This window comes from Aulonocara sp. 'chitande type north' Nkhata Bay, linkage group LG12 (assembly GCF_057382095.1).
Source record: "Aulonocara sp. 'chitande type north' Nkhata Bay isolate Kocher_YH1m ecotype deep benthic linkage group LG12, A_spYH_male_GT1.1, whole genome shotgun sequence".
Taxonomy (NCBI): domain Eukaryota; kingdom Metazoa; phylum Chordata; class Actinopteri; order Cichliformes; family Cichlidae; genus Aulonocara; species Aulonocara sp. 'chitande type north' Nkhata Bay.
Window position 1 is genome coordinate 39,396,161 of NC_141355.1, and position 26,193 is coordinate 39,422,353.

Here is a 26,193-nt window from a genome sequence, read left to right on the forward strand (position 1 = left end):
TTGTTAAGAAGGCTTCAGGGCATCCAAGAAAGTCCAGCAAGCGCCAGGATCGTCTCCTAAAGAGGATTCAGCTGTGGGATCGGAGTGCCACCGGTGCAGAGCTTGCTCAGGAATGGCAGCAGGCAGGTGTGAGCACATCTGCACGCACAGTGAGGCGAAGACTTTTGGAAGATGGCCTGGTGTCAAGAAGGCAGCAAAGAAGCCACTTCTCTCCAAAAAACCCATCAGGGACAGATTGATCTTCTGCAGAAAGTATGGTGAGTGGGCTGCTGAGGACTGGGGCAAAGTCACTGCTGATTGTTTGGGGCATCTGGAAAAAGGCTTGTCTGGAGAAGAAAAGGTGAGCGCTACCATCAGTCCTGTGTCATGCCAACAGTAAAGCATCCTGAGACCATTCATGTGTGGAGTTGCTTCTCATCCAAGGCAGTGGGCTCACTCACAATTTTGCCCAAAAACACAGCCATGAATAAAGAACGGTACCAAAACACCCTCCAACAGCAACTTCTTCCAACAATCCAACAACAGTTTGGTGAAGAACAATGCATTTTCCACCACGATGGAGCACCGTGCCATAAGGCAAAGGTGATAACGAAGTGGCTCGGGGACCAAAACGTTGACATTTTGGGTCCATGGCCTGGAAACTCCCCAGATCTTGATCCCATTGAGAACTTGTGGTCAATCCTCAAGAGGCGGGTGGACAAACAAAAACACACTAATTCTGACAAACTCCAAGAAGTGATTATGACAGACTGAGTTACTGTCAGTCAGGATTTGGCCCAGAAGTTGATTGAGAGCATGCCCAGTCGAATTGCAGAGGTCCTGAAAAAGAAGGGGCAACACTGCAAATACTGACTCTTTGCATAAATGTCATGTAACTGTCAATAAAAGCCTTTGAAACATATGAAGTATGTGAAAACTATTAGTGTAGCACAACATTATTTAAACTGAATTCTTCCAATGATCTTTACAGATGACAGCGCTCTGCCTTCTTGCTGGGAGGACATGAAAGGAGACCTTGTGAAGTTGTTTGCTCTGACTCCAGGAGCTCAGGAATACGACGACGTGGAGCAGGAACTGACAAAGACCGGACTTTATCTTAACATCATCAGCGTATGTTCAGTCACCAATACACAGAGCAGACTGTATGACTGTGACAGTTAAAAATAATTGGCTAGTAAAATTAAAGTTCTAAATTTCAACTTTAAATTGAGTTTGTTTCTCATAGACAGTTTATGAAATATGTGTGAAATTAAATTTTTTATACATCCCACAGAAACAAATACCTGATAATTTATGTCAGTGTAGGTTTTCATGCAGGTCATGCTTGAGATGAAGTCAACTGGACTTTTTAGGCGCTTAAAGATTTTTCACCTGGCATCTAAAAAAAAAAAAACCTAGAATTTCACTTAACAAATTGGAGCACAGACTTCTTTGATGGTCTCTTAGTGTTAAAAACAGAGTAAACTCCAAAAGCCATCAATAACATGGAAGTGGTATTTCTTAAATACATTTAAAAATATATATATAGATATAGATAGATAGATATGACATGTACAGTTGTTATGACTATATTTAGGACAGTGCAATTTTCTTTTTTAAATTGTGCACTATATTTTTCTGCTGTTTATTATTGCTGTGCAATATATTCATTTTCCTAATATTTTCTAAAAACTTCGCCTATATTCTTACATGTACATTTTTTTTATACCTTACAGATTTAGATTTGTTTATTATTTATATTGTACAGTTCGATGGTGAGTAAATGCACCAAAATGTTATTCTGATGTGCACTAACTGGTGTATGTTCTGAATGACAATGAAGTAGATATTCTTGGAATTCTCTTCTATATTCTTATGAAAGAGACCAAAACCTTTTTCTGTATCTGTAAACATGTTTATTTGTGCTGTAGTCTGTAGGACTGACTCACTACTGGAGGCAGCTTCGGCCATCCTCTTGGGGAGACCTGTGTTGTTTCAAAGTTCATGTACAGAGACAGCCACCCCAGTGTTTTCATGACAAGAACAGAAATATTATTAGAGAAAAGTAACAGACATAAGAAGGGGAAGAATTGTGAGAATGAATTAATGTTATGTTTGGACTCTTTTGGCAGATTGAACGTGTGCAAAATCCAGCACTGTGGCAGAACTACCAGATCCTGAAGAAACAAATGGAGACAAAGAATAAACACACAAACAACGAACGGCTTCTGTTTCACGGCACCACTGACACCTCCATCCATCTGATCAACAGCAAAGGCTTCAACCGCAGCTATGCAGGAAAAAATGGTAACCAAACTGACACTAAAACCAAATTTTGAGCCTCAAAAAGGCCTTCAAACTTGTGAGGGTGTGTGTGTGTGTGTGTGTGTGTGTGTGTGTGTGTGTGTGTGTGTGTGTGTGTGTGTGTGTGTGTGTGTGTGTGTGTGTCCTCACAAGTGACTGTTGGTCGTCACAAGTACTGTAGAAAGCAAATTTCAGTCCTCACAAACAGTAGTGGTTTTTGACACGGGCGGTTGCCCGGGGCGGCATCGTGGTGGGGGGCGACATCACGGGTATCGGCAAAAAAAATAAAAATTGCTCGTACTCATGCTGCCCCGACATCAGCCAGCGCGTATTGGGAATGTCACAGGCACCGATCGGTTTTCTATCGCCCATTTGCTGGGAGTAAGGGCGCCCTCCGTTTGCAAGGTGCGCCTGCTGCTTGAGGCACAGGGAAGGCGGGCCTCTGCCTCTGTCTCTGGTGGCTGGAGCAGCGTCTAATAACCAACCAAAGTAAAACTAAATAAAAACAAATCAACAAACACGAAAACACCAGACATCATGATACAGACTTATAATTTGTTATTTCGAAATTCTATACGCCAAAAGTGAGCGCGAGAGCCCTCGGTGCGCGTGCTCGCTGCTGAAGTCAAAGTAAACTTTATTGTCATCTCCGCTACAGACAGTCCAGCATATAGAGACGAGACGACGAGGCTCCAGTTACAGCAGTGCAAGTAAACAAACAATAAATATAAGAAGAGTAAGAAAATAAATATACACTTTAGGACTCGGGGTAAAGGATCAATAACAATTGTAAATTCATAATTTACAGTTTGATGATTTAAAGTCTCACACACAACCCGTCGAAAGGGGAGGGGCCAGCTGCTTCCAAATAGAGCACATTTCATTCATAATGTTGTGAATCCAAGCCCATCATATATTCCTGATTTGAATCCTGGGTTGTGTGAAATCCCAGAAATGCACCTTAGACAAAGTGAATCTGTGAACTAAGGTGTAGGTGTGTTAGGTTATGTTGTGGTGATCCTCGAGTTGGGGGATTTGTGTTCATACTGGAGTGCAAAATTAAAACCAATGGAAGATGGACAAGAAAAGTTCAAAGCCATCAGGTGCTCAGTTTAGAAAAAAAGAGGAAAAATGAGGAGAAACGAGCAAAAAATGCAGGTAAGCAGATGTGTGATTGGATGATGGCAGGTCATCCTGAACCAATCAGAATCAGGAAATTATGTGCGTTACAGTTGCTCCAAGAAGAAATTGTAAATATATTAACAGTAACAGACTAAACTCCAAACAATACATTATGTTACAGATTTGAATATTAATTAGTCAGTGTCAGTTGTTGATTTGTCCTGTTCTCATTGTATGACGAATTATGATGGCTGTTTGGTAGCTGTTTGCATACAATGCGCACACACACACACGAAGAGAGAGTGTGTGTGTGTGTGTGTGTGTTTCTCTGGTGAAATTCAGTATGGTTCCAACAACCGTTTTTTGTTAATGTACAATCCTTAATATGTTTTGTGTATGGGGGGTGGGGGGGGGGGGGGGGGGGCACAGAGGTGTTCGCCCAGGGTGCCAAACAGGCTAGGACTGCCACTGCTCACAAAGATGTCTAAGAGGTTTCTCACACAACTTCACTAATTCCCAGGTGCATGTCAGAATGCACCTGTCAGACAGAAAAGTTGTATTCATCCTGGAGTTTGACTTCAAAATCCAGTTCAGTCAGTAAAGTGGGTTTGTGTCAAAAAATTAGTTTGTAAATGAAGTTACAATGGTACCAGAGAGCACAGTGGAGGAGCATCAGTCAGATTTCACTTAAAATTGCTCATCCACTGAACCACAGCATTCACTTTGTTTGGTCACAGGTGCGATGTACGGCAACGGCTCTTACTTTGCTGTGGACCCAAGCTATTCAGCAGGAAACTACGCCAAGCCCAACACCAATGGACACAAGCGCATGTACCAGGCCAGAGTTCTAGTTGGAGACTACACCCAAGGACGACAAGGCATGATCACCCCTCCCCCCAAATCTGGTAGTGCCTCAGACCTGTATGACAGCGTCACAAATAACACTGCCAAACCAACCATGTTTGTGGTCTTCAATGATATCCAGGCCTACCCAGAATACCTAATTACATTTACATGAAGTGCCATACTCCCACTGTGCAACACGTCTCAGAAAAAAAAAAGACCTGTAATATATATTGAGTTCAAATTCAGTCAGCAAAAAAACATTTCAAATAATATAAAAAGACTCTTTGAAAAGGCTTTTGCTATTCTAGTTTATCCTCTTTCAGATTTCACATTGTATTTTAAATCTGTTCAAAGGGTTTTTAAAGAAACATTAAAGTAGCACTCCAACAAATTCCAATGATTCTCTTGTCAATTATTTTTTACACCTAAAGGACTGTACTAGTGTTGTGTATAGCGATATGTTGATAATGTTGTATTTGATTTGATATCAAGCAATGAATGGAATTCATCATTTTAAATTTGACTGGATATGTTCCTGTAGTAGTGACTTGTGGTTTTGCTTTGGTCATGAAAGGCCATTCGCCTTTATAGAGCTAATGGTATTTGTGTTTTAAGGCCTTCTGACCTGGATGATTGAGAACCTGCAGAGATGATGGTATTCATGCTAAAGATTCTCTAATTTTCCTTCAGCTCTACTCTGATGTTACCATTCAAATTTTTTTCTAAATTATGGAAACTAGTTGGTGACATTTGTGTCATATTTTCATGTCCCCCAGACTTAAAATTGAAAAATGCCTACTACCCACAGTTTAAATTTTTGGATTCCAGCACAAGTCTGAATATTCAGTCTTACAATTGTAACAACAAAGACTTCCCTGGATCTGAATTGGACACTCAGAAGGTCAAAGTAGGCCCATGTCACATAACATCATTCGTTCATTCATTATAACATTCATGTAGAGCTTTCCATAACTTTGAGTAATCCTGAAAACAAACAAGTAGACTAATCCAATTAAAATTTTTATTTGAATAATGCTTCAGTCTGCAGGTTCATGACATCATCCAACTCTGGACGACTCAAACTGAACACACTGACCATCACTATTTTGGTATTTAGAAACCAGATGTCACGAGTAAGTTGCTGACTCACTGCTTGACTCATGGCAGTAACTCATCAGTCATAAGATAGGCCTGCCCTAAAGTATACTCTGATTTTTCTTTCTTTGTTTTTTTAACTTGGAACTTTGACTTTAAAAAAATAATATCATGAATTATTAAACAAGACCATAAACTCAGCAAAGTGTGAGTGAGCAGTAGGCTCACTTCCTCACAGGCTGCTGCTGTTATTGTCCCTCAGTTCTCTTCATTGAATTTCTTTTCTGTCTCTCTGCCTTATCTTTGTCTCTCTCTACTATCTGCATTCGTTTTTTGTGGTCTGTGTTTGTTGGTGGGACTCATCTTGGGTTTTTGCCTCTGGCCTGACACACCTGTGGCAATCACAAAGTTGTCTCCAATGATCTCATTACCAGTCACTACTGAAGATGGTGTTTCTTTCCTGGATTGTTGAACTACACAGTTTCTGCCTCCTGCTCTGTGCTGCTCCTGTTTCTCCTGGAAACACATTTACTGTGTGTTTCTTCTGTGCAGTTTGCTGGATTTCCTTTCCGAGGTGTAGTGAGCAGAGTGTTGCAATGGATTTTTGGATGTGTGGGTTCCCTTTCTCCCTGGACCACTATTGAAGCACTATTCCTCTCTTCGCCTTGTGTTTTTGCATGAATAACTTTAAATAAATATGTGCGTAAATAAGCGCAATGAATTTTGACTTTCTGAGTTCTGTGTTTGAGTCCAGTTTGCCCATCAGCTGTGACATTGTTATGATCAAACTTCTCTTTACAACCACATGAGTCGCCCCCTGCTGGACAGAAAGAAGAATCAGAATCAGAAAGGGTTTTATTGCCAAATGTTGAGCAGGTTTACAACATTAGGAAATTGCTGCGGTGCTTAGTGCAAACATACTGTCATATAACGCTTAAATAAGCATAAAAATAAAAATTAAAAGTGCTAAATAGATAGATATATACATGATATACAGTATACATGAGTGCAGGTGGTGATCAGTGCCAAACATGGAATGATGCAGTGACACAGCGTAGGGTCATATGTTAGTGGTGGGTACAGTCATGTGGTTATTGTTCATGTGTCCAACAGCAGAGGGGAAGAAACTGTTCTTATGGCGAGAGGTTCTGGTGCGAATGGACCGGAGCCTCCTGCCTGAGGGGAGCAGGTCAAACAGACTGTGTCCAGGGTGAGAAGGGTCAGCTGAGATCCGGGCTGCACGCCGCAATGTCCTGGAGGTGTACAGGTCCTGCAGAGATGGGAGTCTGCAGCCAATCACCTTCTCAGCAGAGCGCACAACACGCTGCAGTCTCTGTTTGTCCCTGATAGTGGCTCCAGCGTACCACACGGTGATGGAGGAGGTGAGGATGGACTCGATGATTGCAGTGTAGAATTGCATCATCGTCCATGTTGGCAGGTGATTCCATCCTGGTTCGTCACTGTAGTGTTTTGGTTTCTTTCTCACTCTTTCTAGCTCCTTAGCCCTTTAGTATTTCTTGAGTTCTAGTTTTAGGTTTTGTTATGCGTTTCCTGTTTTACCTTTAAGGTCTGTGTTTCTTGTCTCGTCACATCAGGTAGGATCAGCTGTGCCTACCTCCTGTTTTGCCATTCCTCGTTCCCCTCCATGTGTGTATACTGTATAGTGTGTGTTTGCCTGTGCTTGTTGTTGGTCTGCCTGCGTTAGTTGGTGTTTCTCTGCATCTCCCCGCTACGTGTTTCAGGTGTGTTCATTAGTTTTCCCAGTTTAGGGCATTTCTTACTTCTGTCCTTACCACCCTCGCTTTTGGTTTGTATATCCCTCACTGTAAATAAACGCTCACTCACATCAACCCACTCCCTGCGTTTTGGGTACTTTTCTCTCACAAACCACACAGCTGTGGCAATTGTTTCATTTGTTTTAGTTACAACTGCAACCGTAACACCCTTGTTGTTCTTTTTCCAAGTTTGAGATCCAAGTTGAAATAAAAAAAAAAAAATAGACTTCCAAGTAGAGCTGGGCGATATCAGATTTTTTCATATCACGATATGTTTTTTTCATTTCAGGGGATAACCATATATATCACGATATAAGCCAAATAACTATATTTGTAAGATTTAAATGTGCCGTTGCTCACAAGTAAAATGTTAAATAATCAGCAGCTTGTTTTGATTTAAATATTTATTTCACATAATAAGTTCAACAGGGCAGATGCACTTAAAATGAGGCTTCAGTTTAGGCAAATTAAAGGCAAATATTACAAACTACACAAAAGGCAGCCACTAAAGCGTTTAAGTTTCAAAATAGAACAAACAAAACAGACTAAATTGTCAATTCCACTTAGAAACAAAATATTAATTCTAAAAATAAATCTGTTTTACAGAAAAAGAGACAAAATTGACCAACTTATATAATATTGCTTATTATTATTATAATTATTATAATAACTTTAATAATAATATTGCTTGTGTTAATTTTGTTAATGCAGTATATCAAAATGAAAACAAAACTGTAAATTCAGACGTGAGGTTGTGCTGAAAAGAATGATACAAACAAGGAAAGATAAATTATTTTTAAAGGTGAAATACAGAGGTAAAATCAAAAGTAGTCAAAAACTGCCAATTGCACCCTGGACCCCAGAGGATTAAAAAAATCCCAGTAATTGGTTACTTTACAGGTAGGGAGAGGACTCAGGCGCAGACTGAAATTCAAAGTTTGATATGACAGTTTATACAAAGTGCACGATATATACAAGTGAGGGAAAAATCCTCTCATACATTTGCGCTCCACCACACGAATCCACATGCCAACGCGCTCGTACTCTGACACAGGAAAGACAGCAGCAGGTCCAGAGAGACTGTTAACACAGAGAGAGACGAATCTCAAAAGACAAACTCACTCGTGAACAATCACAAAAGCTTGAAACTGACACTACCGTGTCTCACGCAATCATCCAGCGATGACAAGATCCGAGCCCCAGCCTTAAATAGGCACAGAGTAATCAGCTCAGTACCCCGTGGTGAACTGCCAACTTTTCTAGGGTGTACTCTGAGTCTCACCCAGAGCCAGCTAGGATAGGCTACCTGATAAGGATACATGGTTACAGATAATGGATGAAGGATATTTTACTTCTCAGCAGGTGTTCATAAAGTTTCCTCATCTTCATGAGGATGTCACGTGCAGCACCTTCCACTGGCTCGATGTGAGTGATTACGTCCCTTAATATATGACTCATACGGTCAAACTGTCCAAGAAACAGAACAGGCTGATAGGCCAGGGCATGGCAAAAACAAATTATAGTAATTATGGTGACCAAACCTTTAAATTTCAGATAAAATCCATAAAATCTTCAGTGTCCCTGAAAGCACTGAATCCAGCCGCAGAATGACCCTGCCTTAGGCCTCCGCTTGCCGCCTTTTACTGAAAATAGTTACAATACACACAAGCACCTATTGTTAACCCTTTAAGACCTACCATAGAACCAAGTTCGCCAGAGCTTATATTATATTTTTACATGCTGTGGAGCCATTTTTGGGAGCATTTCAAGTTGCTATACATCAATACAACCATTATAGCCCAAACTTTAATAATATGTCTGCATTAAGTGCATAGTAATTACATAAATTGCAAAAAAGTGCAATAAACTACAAAAAAATTGAAAATCGTTTTTGCTTTTTTAACATATATTTCTAGTTAGAGAAATTTAAGAGGCTTATCCCTCAAAACTGTAAATACAAAAAAGTTACACAAACTAGTTTCCCACCACAGGAAATTTATTTTGAGTGTCTTCATAGTTTTATTTTTGAAATACACCAATTTTTATATACTGCAGGAAAAACGAAAATAAATATTATAGTGCAAATTTGCAAAATAACAGCATCTGCATCAAAATAAACTATTTCCAGCAGTGCAATATGAGTCTTAAGCATCCCAGAAACGACACAGAAAGTCATAAAGTCAAACATAACTTTTTAAAACACATAACAAGTAAAACACAAGCTCATAAGGCCCCGATCGTAAAAAAAACTACATTTCCGCAAAATGACGTCACTTCCGGTTTCGGGCAGGTCATGCGGTCATGTGATAGTTCGCGCTGATGGACGTAGGAAGTGTTACAAACAGCTGATGGATCGGCGAAGCCTGTTTCTGGAATATCATGTTTTTGTTGCTGCAAGTGATTTTTATGCAGTTTTTGCAAAGCTATATGTGGAAGGAAACTGTGACCTAGGACAAGCTGATGGCATAAGATGTAAGTACAACTCCTCCAGTTTCATATGCAAAAAAATTATTGCGCTAGCTTACTTGGTTGCAGAGCTACCGGGATTTAAAAATAGTTACGCAAAACAGAGCGTGCCCGCTCCGATCGGCTGTAAAGGGTTAAACCCCCCCTATAGGGCTTTGAAATGTGATGTCACGGGAGGGGGCGTGGCCACTTAGTAGGTCAAACACAGTACACGGGAACGAAAGCACACGGAAACGTCAGCTACGTACGTGCTGCGTTGTCAGTTGCAACGTTAGATCACACGATCACCAAGGCCGGAAGCTGGAAAATGGTCTCGCTTTTTATCGTTTCCCCTCTTGGAAAATCCAGTTATCAAAACGATAATAAGGAAGTTGTTTAGAAAGTTAGCAAGTTCAAGACGACTTACCTTTGTCTTAATGACAACGTACTCGCAACGTGGAGGATTAAAATGGCCAAATCTTACACCCAGCCGTTTGTTAATTAGATGTGCGCCTCCAGGGATTTATAATTCCTAAACTGATTCGTCGTGTGTGCGCTGACTCCACAGACAAGGTACGCGAAGATATCAGGATAGGACAACGGCGGTAGGTCGTCTGGGTTTCTGCTCCACTTCCTTATTTCATACGGGTCCACATTACCGATGCACGCTATTTTTTCTAAGTACCGTCTCTTGGTATCTGGGTGCAATCGGTCAGGATACAGCCCTTTGTCTTTTGCGCTGATTTTAAGCATGGATCTGGCAGTCCTGCTTCCAACACAGTGTGTTTGTTTTTATTCGTGGCCTTCTAAGATGGCGCCGCAATCCCACAATACAATGTGGCGTGATGTCAACTCCAAAGCCCTTTGGTTACAAAAGACAAGACACGTGTGTGTGTGTGTGTGTGTGTGTGTGTGTGTGTGTGTGTGTGTGTGTGTGTGTGTGTGTGAGAGACCTCCTGCCCACAAAAGGATCATAAAGGCAGGAAGTTTACTAAGCAACAAACAGAACCCTCACATAGAAGTCCCAAATAAAACACTTCAGCCTCCTCCACCAACAAACTGGCTGGAGAGGTGGTCAGAGACAAAGGAATGTCTTTGATCCTGTTGCTTGAACTAAGACATTCAAATTCAAGTAACACAATGACAACATTTAACAATTTGACTCCAACACGGGTGTTTGGCTGAAGTGAAAATGCAAAAAACACTTCATGAAAACTGCACCAACCAGGATGACTCATCTTCATGGAATCTGTTACTGGCACAACGTGAGTAGATAAAAGAGGTCAGACCGGTCTCTATTTACAAAACTAAACATACATAACAGACGATGTGAGCTTTTAGGATTGAGAAACGTTTCTTGGCCGATACATTTGTGGCAACAAACAAACTCTGGCCGAGTGAGTTACAATGAGGAAATGAAAGAACAACTTTTTCTCCCAGCTGTTTTTGTTTCGTGCTTTCTTCTTTCCAAGATATTTAATTCTTGTAGACTTTAAACCCTGTAATATGTCTGGGGTGGCTGTAGCTCAGGCGGTAGAGCAAGTCACCTACTCAACCGAAATGTTGGGGTTTTGATTCCAGGCTGCTTTAGTCTTCTTGCCAAACATCCTTGGGTAAAATGTCTTGATGCTCAGGCTCAGTCATCCAGGTAAGTAAATCCCAAAAAGTTGATTGTGTTCATCTGGATGTTTTCAGTGGGAGAAACGTTTCGTCACTCAGTGACTTCTTCAGTCTCAGCTGACTGCAGGTTTCCTCGACCTTATAAACTGTACATTTGCATAATAACCAACCAAACCAGCACCATTGAATTAACAATGGAACCATTACTGATCAAAGCCCATTGACTCCAAACACCACATCTCTGTGGCCTTCAAACCCCAAAACTCACTAATTTCTTTGTTTCAGTGTATTGATTGTTGCAAAACATTTTTTGATGACTTCTTCACGTTTTTTACAAAGAGGACTTTAACTTTAGGGGAAAAACATTATCAGAGCACAGATATGGTGGGATTTAACATCTTGATGTCTGAGTCCATGTTTCTCAACTGAAAAACAAGCTAGTGTTACCGGACACATTTTTTTCCAAACCACACCCAGTCCACATATTTCACAGGCAGAACTGGAGTTTTATTTACTTTCACTTTAGCCATCTTGGTGTGAGGACACAACTGACTTCAGCAGGTAAGTAATACCTAGATACCTAAATGCTTCACCGAAAGAAAACAAGGGAAACTACTGACGTAAATACAATTTTCAATGTGAGGGAATAAGTGGTGATTTTTGTTTTGTTTGATCTCAGCTGACACTTCAGATTACTTCTAGCAATTTATATAAGCATTTTTGTGAAATTCTTATATGATTACATACTTTTATAGAGAACATGTCATTCCACCTCCAGAACCAGATGCTTCATGACATTCAGTCACTACTGGTTACAACAGGTAACCTTCTGTGTAATCATAAATTATATACTTGTGAGTTTTCAGTTATTTTGTTTGTATTTATTGTCCTGGTCCTGGGTCTGTGACTCAGTGAGTTGCACTGTTTATTATTTATTTCCCTCATGTTATTGCTGTCTGTATTTCTAGGTCCTAGTTTTGATCCCTTTGCTCCTCGTGTTATTCTGTGCTCCCTCTGTTCTGTGTCTACTCATCCCTGCCTGTGTGTTCCAGTGTAGTCAGGTCTCTGTGTAAAGCTTGTGTCTCTGAGTCTGTGTGTGTTGAGTTTCCTGTTTTATTGTGAAGGTCTGTGTCTCATGTATTCTGTTTTACTTCCTTGTCTCGTCTTGCCCAATCAGTTCCAGCTGTTGCCACCTGTTCCTCATTCCTTCATGTTTCTGCTTGTGTATTTGTAGTGTAGTCAGCTCGTTCTCATCGCTGGTCCGTCTGCGATGTCTCCTGGAGTCTCCCTGTGTTTCCTCTGTTTAGGTTCCCTTTAGTTTCTGTGTATGCCATTCTCCGCTCCTGCTGTATCCTGCGCACCTTAAATAAAGCTCACTTGCATCATAAGCAGTGCTTCCATTTTGGGTCCTCGATCATAACTCCACACGTCTGCCGCCGCAGCCGTGACATTTGTATATATTTTTTCTTAAATAGTTTGAATTTTGAATACGTTTTGTAAAATATGTTCAGCAATTGGTAAATATGCAATGGAAATGTGTTTCAAACATAGAAAACAGCTGTAAACACTTTGATCTTTGTAGCACTCACAGTTTGTATTAAAACTTTACATTTGGAGAAATATCGCCATGTGAAACACTTTTATCTTATTTTATTAATCCAGGCACAGCTCTACTTTAATTCATACCTTTTGAACTGTCAAGTTGATCTTGGTGTAAGGAGACATTGGAGACATCAGCAGGTGAGTGAACTAGAATGAAAGTAAATTCTTCCAAATTAAATGTAAATGAAGCTTGTCGATAATGTATTTAGAAAGTAAATCACTGATCTCACCCAAAACTGTCAAATTAATTATTATATCAAAATTTTAGATGAAATAATAGTACAAAGTAATACTAAGGGGCAATGCGTAGGTGATATTTTTTAAACACCAAATCACAGTTATCAGCCATATGAACATTTTCAAGCAACTTAAAGAAGTCCAGACGCTTTTCTTTCCAAGCTCCTTAGACTACGATGACCTGGATGACTGAGAACCTCTTAACTCTGAACTTATATTATGTTAATATTAATGATGATTATGCATAAATTACATGCTTCTGCTTCTTCCATACTTATCACTTAATTTAAATACTAATAATTAAAAATGGCATCATAGTTAAGGTTAAAGATTCTTTTTGGTTAGAAGGATTAATTTTCTACAGTCGCCTTGCTTTTGGAGTGTGTATTTGTCAGTGTTGTGTTTATAGCATCAAACACTTTCCCCTCTACAGGTCAACCAGTCTATGGTGTTTTCAGCAGAGTGACATCATGGCCTTTTCAGAATCTGGTGAGTCCAGTTATCTTCACTGAGATAACACACTGCACTGACACTTTGCAAATATTTCACAAGCACTTAGACAAAAAGAGTTTAAATATCAACATCTTTACGGGCTTGTGCACGAGTAACCACACAAGCTGGGTACAGCTTCAGCGTCAACGAAATGTCTGGGGCCTTGTGACTGACGGGAATTATCTAGAACAGTGGTTCTTAACCTGAGTTCGATCGAACCCTAGGGGTTTGGTGAGTCGTCTCAGGGGTTCGGCAGAGGCTCCGCCGTGACATGCACGGCTCATTTTGTGCACCAGTAAAACAAAATCTATGTCTTGAATTTGAAAAAAAAAAATTCATATTTTATTTTTCACTAAAGAGGGGTTCAGTGAATGCACATAGGAAACTGGTGGGGTTCGGTACCTCCAACAAGGTTAAGAACCACTGATCTAGAACCTCAAGACTAGGACGCACTAACCCACCCCAACAACACGCAAGATTAGCAAGGTTGGGCATACTGCGATGGGAAAAACTCCCGCAACAAGTTCTGATTTTATATAAACCCATTGAACTGGTCTGGGAGCCATCTTTATTCCACGCAGTACAACATTAAAACCACATGCACTGTCTGCTGAGAAAGGCAAAACACTAGAAAGAATTAATCTGAGAACCTCCAGGTCAGTTTTTCTATTACTTAGTGAGACCAAACCATCAAAGATGAACGGCACCTTACCGCCACAACCAAGCAACTCAGGATTGGATGCTACTTTCAAAAAAGGCAATACCTTTAGTTTGCTGAGAATTTAATGCTTCAGGTCCAAACAGTTCACAATGACATGTCCCGGTTAATAACAACACGAAATTCATGACTCTTTTGAACCTAAAGTTTTAGCCATGCCTGCCTGCTGCACGGCACTGAGCCATGACTTCTCATTAACTGTGAAAAAGGATTTATGGGTGAGCACATACTCATCAGCAAGAACAGCTGCAGTTGCTAAAGTGTTTACTTTCTGCTCATTCAAGTGTAAAACTACACTCTGGAAGGCCCTTTTTAAAGTCTTCCAGTGACATCAATTCACGCAGTGATTAATAATCATTGGCTTTTAACGCAGAGTACTACTTGTCAAAAAGGATCCCTTTTTCCCTGGTAAACTCCCCATATGTTTGGGAGGGAAGTTTCCTGTTGCCGAAATTTCTGCCTGTATGCTTCAGGAACCAATTCATAGGCCTGAAAAACAGCTGATTTTACACTGGAATATTTCAAACTGTACTGTAAAGGAAGTGTGGCCACCACCTTCTGGGCTTTGCCAGTCAGTTTACACTGCAATAAAAGGGGCCATATATCACTTGGCCACTGCAAAGTCGGGGTAGAACCTGGAAGAACAGCAGAGACAGATGAGGCTTGTGGCTGAGACTCCAGCTTATGCAGCCTCATTCCTTTATCTGCTTCTGTCTCCAAACAATGGATCTCAAGCTCTAGCTGAACTCGCCTGACCTGGGCCTTCTCCTCAGCCTCCAAATGGAGCCGTACCAGTCGCACCTTTAACCGGGCCCCAATCCATGGTTCTGAACTTCCAGAGGAGAGGTGATCATAGCCAGGGAGCGTGCGCGGTGTCTTCGCCCGCTCATCTCCCACACCATCCATACTAGAACCATCTTTATGGTCGCCCTCAAACAAGGAAGTTCGTCTTAGCTCACCAGAGCCTTCAGGCAGATAAGGGGCTTGGATCAAACCAGCCTCCACCAACTTGTCTGCTACTAGTTATTTCAGCTTACTCTTACAGAGTGTTTTAAGGACACGAAGCTTAAGGTGACCTGCAATCCGCAGCAATTCACACTTGTGGCAGCTATCAAGGAGCTCAACAGATGGAGCAGCTAAGAACCAATCCAAACAAAATGCAGCCAACATGGTGCTCAACCAGGGAGGAGGGCAGAGGGGAAATAAAGGTAGCAAAACACAGGTTCTCACTTTTTCACAAATGGAATTCTCTCCTGATGGGGGAAAAGGAGCCCCGGACGAGCCCCTACTTATGTTACGACCCCCTCTGCTAGTGAACAGGGAGGAGTAACATACATAACCCCTCACACAGGAAACTAAATGAAGAAAATATTTTATTGCAGAGGCACCGTAGGGGTCTGGTGCAATGTGTCGGGCAGCAGCCAGGAACAAGGCCCTAGCGGACTAATCCTCTGCTACCAAGACATGAAATTGGGACATGGAATGTTCCTCACTGGTGAGAAGTTAGTTAGTGTGTGAGGTTGAAAAGGCACTGAATAGATATAATTGGCCTCAACACACAGCTTAGTATTTAGTATTAGTATTTATTTATTTATTGTCATTGTCAAGAACAATGAAATTGCGTTTGGGGCTTCCATACAACCCCCAAAAAAAGAAGAAAATAATAAATATCCCTTAAAACCCAAGTGTACATATTTAACCCAGTGTGACTCCAATGCAATAAGACAATCCTTAGCAATAATGTTCGTAGAAATTCAGACAAAGACCTGAGAAACATGACAAAATACAACAATGCAACCCATTCAATATTATTGTACTGTGAGATATGATATCAGATATGATAGTTATCTATTTAAGAAAGAGGGGGGGGGGGGGGGGCAGGAGGGGGAAGAGAATAAAGATATGATGCACCAATGCAGACCAGTTCATTGCTATTAAGAAGTTGGATATGGTTATTGTCCGTGAGAGGGGGGCAGAGAGTTCAGGAGCCTCACAGCCTGTGGATACAGGCTGTTGGCCAGTCTGGATGTTCTGGCCTGTATAGACCTGTACCTTCTCCCTGAGGGCAGCAGATGGAAAAGGTGGCGCGCAGGGTGATGTTGGTCCCGCAGGATACTGTGCACCCTCCTCAGACAGCGAGTGGGGAAGATATTACTGATCTCTGGCAGACTTGTTCCAATAATTCTGCCAGCTTCTTTCACCAGCTTGGGCTCTGGAACCAGTCTCCTGGAGAATGGATGGACTCTGTCTCCAGCTGGAGATGCCCTTGGTGGGAGGTAGCAGGCCGAGGTGGGTATTCTAGTATCCCCTCGGCTTGCTGCCTTATGTTGGGTTTTTCCCGTGGAGTAGAGGGTTTGTTCCCTGCGCCTTCGGGTCGGGGAATGGGTCCTGACTGTCATCTGCACATATACGCTGAATGATGAGTACCCAGCCTTCTTGGAGTCCTTGGGTAAGGTGCGCCACCTGGGAACTCTGTTGTCCTACTGGGAGACTTCAATGGTCATGTGGGCAACGACAATGAGACCTGGAGGGGCGTGATTGGGTAGAGCGGCCTCCCGGATCAAAACCCGAGTGGTGTGTTTGTTTGTTTTTTCTTTCTTTCTTTTTTTAAAAACCTTTATTTAAATGGTAAATGGCCTGTATTTGTATAGTGCTTTACTTAGCCCCTATGCACCCCAAAGTGCTTTACACTACATTCAGTCATCCACACATTTAACCAGGAAGATCCATTGAGATTAAAAACCTCTTATTCAAGGACGACCTGGCCAAGATAGGCAGCAGGAAGAATCTCACAGTTACAAAAGTTACTCAATTAAACACAGGCAGCAACAACACACATGCAAAAATAAATAAAAATTAAAAAAATAAAAATATAATTAAACAAAAATTCCAAATTCTGTTAAAATGACAATCAGTCTAATGGAAACAGTTTCATGGATTCTTAGTTTACATTTAAAAGCACTTAATGAAAAGAATTCAGTCATTTTCCAGTCGTTCTGCAGGTTGTTCCAAGCACAGGGTTCTAAATTCAGTTCGGGCAAATGGAACAGAAAGCAATCCCAGTATTGCCATATAAATAAAACTGCATAAGTGAGAGTTCCTCCGACTTGCCAAAGCAGACCATCCTACCTGAGAATAGAACTCAGTGGTGAGTCTGAAATGTACGGTTAGTGATGAACATCAGATCAACCATTCGAAGAAATTGAGCAGCAGAAGCATTCATATATAGAATATCCCCATAATCCAGCACAGGTAAAAATGTTGCAGCAACAAGCTGCTTCTTTGTATTAAAAGAAAAACCCAGATATTTATACGTGTGAACAAACTCTATTATATTACCCTGAAGAGTGGTTACTGATGGAATTGTTTGGGTCCATTTCCTTGATTTAGAAAACAACACTAGCTTTGTTTTGCCTGAATTGAGAACAGTTGTTGAACAACAGTTGAGTTGCTCGTTTGGCTCTCGGCGAAGGCAGTCACACTTTTCTCCTCTCCTCTCCCTTATCTTCCCTGCTTAGCTTCTTATGTCCTTGTCTTGTCTCGTGTTTTTACTTCTCCCTGGAACACACTCTCACAGTCTGTTTCTAAAGCCTAAAAGAGAATTCTGGATTTGATCAACTGGTCTCCGAATGCAATTGACACGCTCTTCTCAACAAGAAGCCCCGGGTCGGGAGAGCCCGAGTGCCCTGGAAGGACTTTCCCTGCCGGACACACGATGGACGGGTGGCATAACTGGAGGGTCGTGTGCCTGGCGGGACTGTCGATCGAGGACGCTAAAGATATCTATCTATTTGGAACCATGATAACAGGGTTCTTGCTGATCGGAGCTGGCTTGGCCCTCGCTTATCGGAGAATTAAGACAGCGGAACCGGCTGTACAAACCCCCCCAAGGCTGCCCACTGGGATTGAAATGTTGGGACGAGGTGCAACTTCTCAGAATGGGCTCCCTGAGTGCAGCATGGTTAAGATCTTGGAGAAGCTTACGGCTGCCATGAACACTCAGAATAAGACCTCTGAGCGAAAGTTGGATCACATCGTGAAGCAGCTTACTGCAGTCGTGAGTTCTCAGAATCTGCTCTCTGAGCACAAGAATGACAAGACCACGGAGTGCAAGTTTGATAACATCATGGAGAAGCTCGCGGCTCTCCAACGGGAGATTGAGAGACCAGTGTCGGTGTCGGAGTGTTAAAGTACAACTTTGAAATTCTCATGAGTTGTTTGTATAAAAGAAAAAACTACCATCTAATTGCGGCTATCCCTTCGGCGCCAGCTGTGGGCTCAAGGCTGGAGCCGTACACCACCTGGGTTGGCTGGAAGACTGTTTACTTAGCCTGATAGGGCGAAGGACACTGTCTCAGCTGAACTATGGACACGCACACACTTGCAGTGTGAGCAGTGGGGATGAGAATCAACATTTCCAAATTTCCACCATGTTCCTCAGTCGGAAAAGTTTGAAGAGCCCACTCTGGGTCATGGATGAGATCCTGTCCCAATTGGAGGATTTTACGTATCTTTAGGTCTTGTTCACAAGTGACGGGAGAAGGAAGCAGGATATTGAGAGACGGATTGGTGCTGCGGCTGAAGTGATACGGATGCTGTACCAGTCCATCGTGTTGTAGAGACAGCTGAGTGTAAAAGGAAACTACCCACACCTAACTGTAACTGGGGACTGCATTTAGTAAATACGGTCCATAGTTTCACACACACACACACACACTGCGACAACATGGTGAGAGATGGATGGATCAGTCGACAGTGAGATAATATTCAAATTTGATGGCAGTTGTTAGGTGTCACTTGAGTCTGTAACATTAAGTTTTCTGTCTGTGCTGATCCACCTGTAACCAACTAAAAGATATAGTCAGAAATATTTTAAAGAACATTTTTCTGGTCTATTTAGTTATTGAAAACTACGTAATGAAATGTGGTAAATAGGAGTGAGATGGACATATGTGTGTTCTCATTATGAAATTTTTCTTTTCAGCACATGAACTCAGAATAATGCTGTTTGGAAAAAATGATGACAAGAAATCAGCCCTGGAAAACATCATCACTGGAAAGAAAAGATCCATTGTGTCTAAAGTCCTTGGAGGAAGGCAATGTCACGCTGCCTCTGGAGAGTGGAACAGGAAACCGTTAACAGTAGTCAAAACTCCCGACATCTTCAGTCTGTCTGTTGATAAATTGTTAGAAGTGATGAAGAGCTGTGTGAGTCTCTGTCCTCCTGGACCAAATGTTCTGCTGCTGTTAGTGAAACCTTCTGATTTCTCTGAAGAGGACAGAAAAAATCTGAACTTGGTCCTCAGTGTGTTTGGTCAAGATGCATTTAAGCACTCCATGGTCATCCTGACACATAATGAGAGAAAGAGTTCCTCAGTGGAAAGACTCCTCAAACACTGTGATCACAGGCAGGAATATATCAGTTTTGACAAAAAAGACATTCCCATATCTTACTCAAAGTTTATGGAAAAAATGAATCAAATAGTGAGTAAAAACTGGGGAAAATATCTCATGTTAAAAGAAGAGGCTAAACCCACAAGAGTGAAGTCCAGTCTGAACCTGGTTCTGTGTGGGAGGAGAGGAGCAGTGAAGACGTCAGCAGCCAAGGCCATTTTAGGTCAGACTGAGCTTCATTCAGCCTCCAACTCATCAGAGTGTGTTAAACATCAGGGAGAGGTGTGTGGACGTTGGGTTTCCCTGGTGGAGCTGCCTGCCTTGTATGGAAAACCTCAGGATGCAGTGATGGAGGAATCATTCAAGTGTATCTCCCTCTGTCAGGCAATCCATGCCTTCATCCTGGTCCTACCTGTGGCTCCCCTCACTGATGAAGACAAGGGAGAGTTAGAGACCATCCAGGAAACATTCAGCTCTCGGGTCAATGACTTCACCATGATTCTGTTCACCGTGGACTCAGATCCTACAGATCCAGCTGTTATTAACTTTTTCAAGGAAAACCAGGACATCCAGAAGCTCCTTCAGACTTTTAGACAAAGACATGTGGTTCTCAATATCAAGGCTAAACAGCAGAGGGATAGTTTGGAGACCATGCTTCAGACTGTGGATAAAATGAGCCTGTCTGAAAAGAGCATGGGCAAACCACACTGTTATACAGCTATAACCTTGCTACATGCACAAATGGAGAAAGTCTTACAACAAGAGAAAATCATTAAGACGCAACAAGATGAAGCTAAGAAATTGAAGATGAACATGATCACAGGTAAGCACAAATATTTTTCTTAGTCTGATGTCCTACAGTCTTGACATAACAACCTATAATAATAAATATAAAACTTTATGTTTATGTTTTAGGCGATGAAGGTGGAGAACAGGACTCAGACTGTCTCAGGATTGTGCTGATTGGGAAGACCGGCTGTGGAAAGAGCTCTACAGGAAACACCATTTTAGGAAGAGACAAGTTTGAAGCTGCATCAAGTCAAATATCAGTTACACAACAATGTCAGAAATTACACGGTGAGGTGGACGGTCGTCCTGTTGTTGTGGTCGACACTCCTGGTCTGTTTGACACAAGTTTGTCCAATGAAGAAATTCAAGAGGAGATGGTGAAATGTGTCAGTCTCCTGGCTCCAGGACCACATGTCTTCTTGGTGGTGATACAGGTCGGCAGATTCACAGCAGAAGAGAAGGAGACACTGAAGCTCATCAAGAAATTCTTTAGGAAGGATTCAGAAAAGTTCACCATTGTTCTTTTAACCAGAGGTGATGAACTGGAGCGTCAGGGAGAGTCTGTTGATGATTACATCAAGAACAAATGTCACATTTCTTTTAAGAAGCTGATCTCTGACTGTGGAGGAAGATACCATGTGTTCAATAACTCTGACAAACAAAACCGCACACAAGTCAGTGAGCTGATAGCAAAGATTGACACCATGGTGAAGGACAATGGAGGCAACTACTTCACCAATAAGATGCTGCAAGAGGCTGAAGTAGCGATACAGATGAAAATGGAGAAGATTCTAAAGAAGAAGGAAGAAGAGATTCAGAGAAAATACAATCAAGATATGGAAACCATTAAGGAAACAATGGAAAAAGAGAGAAAACAAATGGAACAGGAGAGACAAGAAAAAGCCAAAGAACTCCAGGAAATGGAGGAGAAAATTAGACTCGAACAAGAGAGAAGAAGAAAAGAAGAACAAATTAGAAATGAAGAAGAAATCAATAAGAAAAAGGAAGTAGAAAGATATCGGGAGAATTTTAACAAACAGATTGAAATTGTGGATAAACAAATTCAGTCAGAAAAAGAGGAAAAGAAAAATGTTGACAGAAAGCTGGAAGAAAGCAGAGAACAGCTGAGAAAACAACAAGAAGAGTGGGAGAAAGAACAGAAAGAATGGTGGGAGAAACAACGACAAGAAGAAGAGACGAGACGAGAGGAAGAGCAAAAAATCAAAGAGCTTCAAGAAAAGTACAAACAAGAAAAGCAAATATATGAAAACAAACTTAAGGAGGATCACCTCAGAAGAGAACAGGAGGAAAAAGAGAAGAAAGAGCTGGAGGAGAAACATAAGAAAACCCTGGAGGAGATGAAGAAAAAACATGAAGAAGAAGCCAGAAAGGCAGCTGAAAATGCCAATGAATCCCAAAAGAAACTTGTGGAGGAATTAGCTTATCAGAAGAAAGAATATCAGAAGGAAATGAATGAGTTACTGAAACATGTCATCAAAAGGAATTCTAGTTATTACAGGATCAAGAGATTACTGGAAAAACAGGAAAATGAAATGAAGAAAGTGAAGGATGAGGATAAAAAAGAGGAACTCCAGGAAACACATGAAAAAGAATTAGTTACGCTTATGCAAGAAATCTTATCAGAAAAGATCAATGACGCATCAGCCTGCAGCGTTATGTGATAAGAAACGAACAGTTTCAGATGCTTCATTTTATGTCAGTAAAAACAAACAAAAATGAATCAGTACTTCTTTAAAGTTCTGTATACTTCCCCATATTTTGCAGCACATAGAAAACACTTCTGCCTGGAGATTCATTATTTTCTAAAGCTAAATACATGTATTCATTTCCAATGAATACACAAAACACAATCTAACAATATAAGGGTATGTTACAGAACTCCATTTGTTAGCTTACAAAAACACTAAAGACAAGTTATTATAGAAGCACTTCTTCACATAATTATGTAATTTATTTCTGTCTCCAATTACAATGAACAATCACAGCAGATGAGAAGAATTTATTAGTTCAACACAAATCTCTGACGTCAGATGCAGCCAGGCCACAAAATGATCCGAAAAGGGGAAAAATGAATTATAATAGTAAAAACAGTCAATAAAAAAATTACAGTGGATCGACATGTTATTTGATTATTACAGTAAACAATATGGCAGAAAGCTGTAATACAGTTTTGTGTGATCATAATATACTTCGACTGCTAGTTAATAGAGACTTAATAATGAGACATGTAAATATAGTTGTGTCTAAATATGAAAAGACAGTGGTATAATACAGCTGTTATCACAACACAGTATATGTGTATCAAGTAAGACTGTACTCAGACTGGCTAATATTATATACTGTATTATTAAAGCCAAACGTGTGGATTCCCTGAGTTTTATGTCCCTGAGTTGTTAAGTAACAGTATGTTCATTTATAACCATTACTACTTTCATAAATATATGTTTGATTAGTAAAGAAAGCAATTTATCATAAATGTATGAATAAACAGGCGACAGGAAAACGTCTTTAGTTTTGGTCATTAGAGACAGTTTGGTTTTCTTTCAGTAAAAAAAAAGATTTTTATGACTTGAATGAAATTGAATGTTTACATATAAGTCATTCTATTTTCTCTGTGACCTTTAAATTACAAATATTACAGCATTAACTTAATTTTTAATATATATTAATATCAATTAAATCAATAGCATATTGTAATAAAATGCCTTTAATGCTTTGATTTTTTTCTTTGATTATTGATTCTCCAATATGTTTTTGTTTCATAATTAATGACATAACTGAGACTGATTTTAATGATATGTCGTTTGCTTGTTTCATATGGATTATTTGATTTTACTACAGTTCTTGTCTGTGGTTCAGTGTGGACTGTTGTTAAATGGTGAAGTCCAAAACCTTTTTACAGTAACTTCATGTCTTTCTTGATGTTTCATCAAAGTAAACATTGAATTAATATCTCCACTTACACTGATGTATGTTTTCCATTTTAACTCCCAGATTAGTGATGATTGGTTTAACAAACTGTGTCAAAGAACCAAGATCCATAGTCGTGGTCTCAGAAAAGCCACCAAAAACCGTCACTTCTGTTTTCTGCTCATTAAAATGCAAAAAGCCCAAAGCCATCCAGGCCTTTAATTTATCAAGACACCTGAGCAGGGAGTCTACTGATAAACCATTTATCTTTTTAATGAATCCTCGAGTCATCGGCATAATAATGGAAAACAATTCCATGTTTCCCGTGTGGTGGCAGATTTCTTTATCCTGTGTATTGTTCACATATTTTAATCATATCACATTAGTAATAGTAATATCACTTTCTCACTTAGTTGTATGCATGTGAACTACAAATGGGCCTTATGCTCTACCACACACACTTGCCACAGTGAGGCCATTGTAAGTTCATGGGAGACGTTAAACAGAGACTCCTGTTTTAGATGATGGACAAGCAGAAAACAAGGTCATAATTCTCTCTGTGAGGGAGGAGGTTTTAAGGATGGGGGCTATGGGATACTATGTATGCGCATTACTGAATATGTATAGTAAATATGTATATCTAAGTGTGTGTGTGTATATATACATATATATAAAATTAAATTAAATTAAATCTACAGAGGTCGGCAGTTGGAAATGTGCAAAACGAGTGGCATTTATATACAGTGTGGAGTGCATAATGTTGAAGTTCTGGTAAGTGAAGCTGAGGTGTCTATGAAGTGTTCAGCAGTCTGATGGCCTGATGGAAGAAGCTGTCTCTCAGTCTCCTGGTTCAGGACCGGAGAACCTCCTTCCCGATGGAAGTAGTCTGAACAGTTTCTGGCTGGGGTGACTGGAGTCTTTGATGATCCTCCCCGCTTTCCTCAGGCACCGCTTCCTATAGATGTCCTGGAGGGAGGGAAGCTCACCTCCAGTTATCCGTTCAGAGCACCGCACTACTCTCTGGAGAGCTTTGTGGTTGTAAGTGCTGCTGTTGCCATACCAGGTGGTGATGCATCCAGTGAGGATGCTCTCAATGGCACAGCGATAGAAGGTCCTGAGGATGCGGGGGCTCATGCCGAATCTTTTCAGTCTCCTGAGAAAGAAGAGGCGCTGCTGCGCCTTCTTCACTGTTTTGTGTCATGGTCCTGGGTCGAGCGACCCAGTGTTTGAGTTTATGTATCTTTTGTATTTATTTGTGCCTTAGCTTAGTTCACCTAGTTAATTTCTAGATTGCTGTTTAGTCTTGTTGTCTCCCCCTGTACTAAGTCTCCCTGGTTCATGTGTCATGTCGGCGTGGTTATGTTTAGTTCATGTCATGTCTGATCTCCATGTTTCCTGTTTTACTTTGAAAGTCTGTATTCAATGTCAGTGTATTTAGTTTCACCTCTCCTGTCCTGTCGTTAGGTTCATGTGTGTCAGCTGTGCTCCCATGTGTGGCCACTTCCCCTGATCATCCCTCTTGTGTATTTAGTCTCTGTGTTTCATGTAGTCTGTGTCGCGTCGTCTGTGTTCCCACCCTCCATGTCCTCCCGGTCAGTCTGTACATCATCGTCATGGTTTTCTGAGTCTCCTTAGTTTATCAGTATCCGTTTCCCAGTTTAGTTTAGGTTCAGTTTAGTCACGGTGTTTCTGCTTTGTGTTGAGACCTGTCATCAGCCACAATAAAGGCTCGCTTTTTACTCCGGTCTACTCTCTTGTGTTCGCACCTGGGTCCACCACACACACCCCCGCACGGTCTGTCCCCTCAGATCGTGACAGTACGACGCGACCATGCCGGACCCAGCGACACAAGAGCAGGAGATCATTTGGACCGTGGAGTCGCTATGCGGCAAGTGGCTGCAGTGTTCCAGAGAGGAGGAACGGGAAGAGTTAGTCCACCAAGTAGGGGTATGCGTGTCCGTGTTCCCCTGGTTATGGGAGGCGCTGCATCCCCTCATCATTGACTTTCTCATCTCCACTCTCCAAAAACAAACATAAATATGTTTTTTAATGCTGTTATATCAAAGGTATTTTTTTTTTAAGATTTCCCTTCAGTATCCTGTAAACGTTCCTTTTAAATTTTCCCAGAATTTCCTCTTTATTTATACAAATAAATCTGAGACACTAGGACTCATTTTCAAAAGTGACCTGTTTAAAATATTCATACAAAAGTATATCATGTTAAAACACACTATAATGATTACAATTCATATAATCAATTAACTGGAAAAATACAATAAAAAATAAAATACAATAACAAGCATTAGGAACTGATGCTTTCTGCATTGTCCTTAGAATAAGTTTAAAACCCTTCAGTTTAGTTAAGCTGCACAGCTTCAGGTCCTGCTGTCATTTGTTCCAAGAATAAGAAGCATTGTAAGAAAATGTCTTTTTCCCAATACAAATATAAATATAATATCAAATATTTAAAAAAGGACATCATGAGTCATGAAGTCAGCTACAGACCATAAATGTCTGTAGCTGCAGATTTATTGTGCTGCAGTGAACATCAGTTACTGCAGAGCTGAAGTTTTACAACATCCAACATTTTAGTGAAACCGGACGTTTATGAGTGCTGGAGTCTGAGGAGACATTTCAGAGCTGGAGGTTTTTTTGGAGATGATGCTGAAGAACAAACTGCCATTTGAACCAGTTTATGTTTAAAGATCTTTCAGACAGTTCAGAGCTCGCTGCTTTATCTCTGTGAAATGTTTGGTTGTTTTTATGAATTATTACAATAAATCAACGATCAAAGTCTTTGTGTTCAACTAAAACTAATCAACAGCTTTGATTACACTCTGGTTT

At 40.8% G+C, this 26,193-nt stretch overlaps 2 protein-coding genes across 5 annotated transcripts in view; both read left to right on the forward strand.

Annotated features, from left to right (window-relative positions):
- Positions 1-6,208, forward strand: part of LOC147318106 (protein mono-ADP-ribosyltransferase PARP14-like) — a 29,360-nt gene extending 23,152 nt beyond the window's left edge. The window contains exons 21-23 of the mRNA XM_086257745.1: positions 971-1,110; positions 2,112-2,286; positions 4,143-6,208. Of these exons, the coding sequence (XP_086113871.1) occupies positions 971-1,110; positions 2,112-2,286; positions 4,143-4,423 (596 nt within the window). The 3' untranslated portion in view covers positions 4,424-6,208. The remainder of the gene's footprint in view (positions 1-970; positions 1,111-2,111; positions 2,287-4,142) is intronic.
- Positions 6,209-10,925: 4,717 nt separating this feature from the next.
- LOC147318107 (GTPase IMAP family member 8-like) lies at positions 10,926-23,403 on the forward strand. 4 transcript variants are annotated; one of them, XM_086257765.1, is made up of 6 exons: positions 11,549-11,747; positions 11,942-12,007; positions 12,849-12,926; positions 13,459-13,514; positions 19,220-20,452; positions 20,545-23,403. In XM_086257765.1, the coding sequence occupies exons 4-6, from the start codon at positions 13,496-13,498 to the stop codon at positions 22,098-22,100; spliced, it is 2,808 nt and encodes a 935-aa protein (XP_086113891.1). In that variant the 5' UTR covers positions 11,549-11,747; positions 11,942-12,007; positions 12,849-12,926; positions 13,459-13,495; the 3' UTR covers positions 22,101-23,403. The 4 variants fall into 4 exon arrangements, with proteins under 4 accessions (XP_086113893.1, XP_086113891.1, XP_086113890.1 ...); XM_086257767.1 differs by lacking the exons at positions 11,549-11,747; positions 11,942-12,007 and adding an exon at positions 10,926-11,214; XM_086257764.1 differs by having other exon boundaries at positions 11,549-12,007.
- The last annotated feature ends 2,790 nt before the right edge of the window (positions 23,404-26,193 follow it).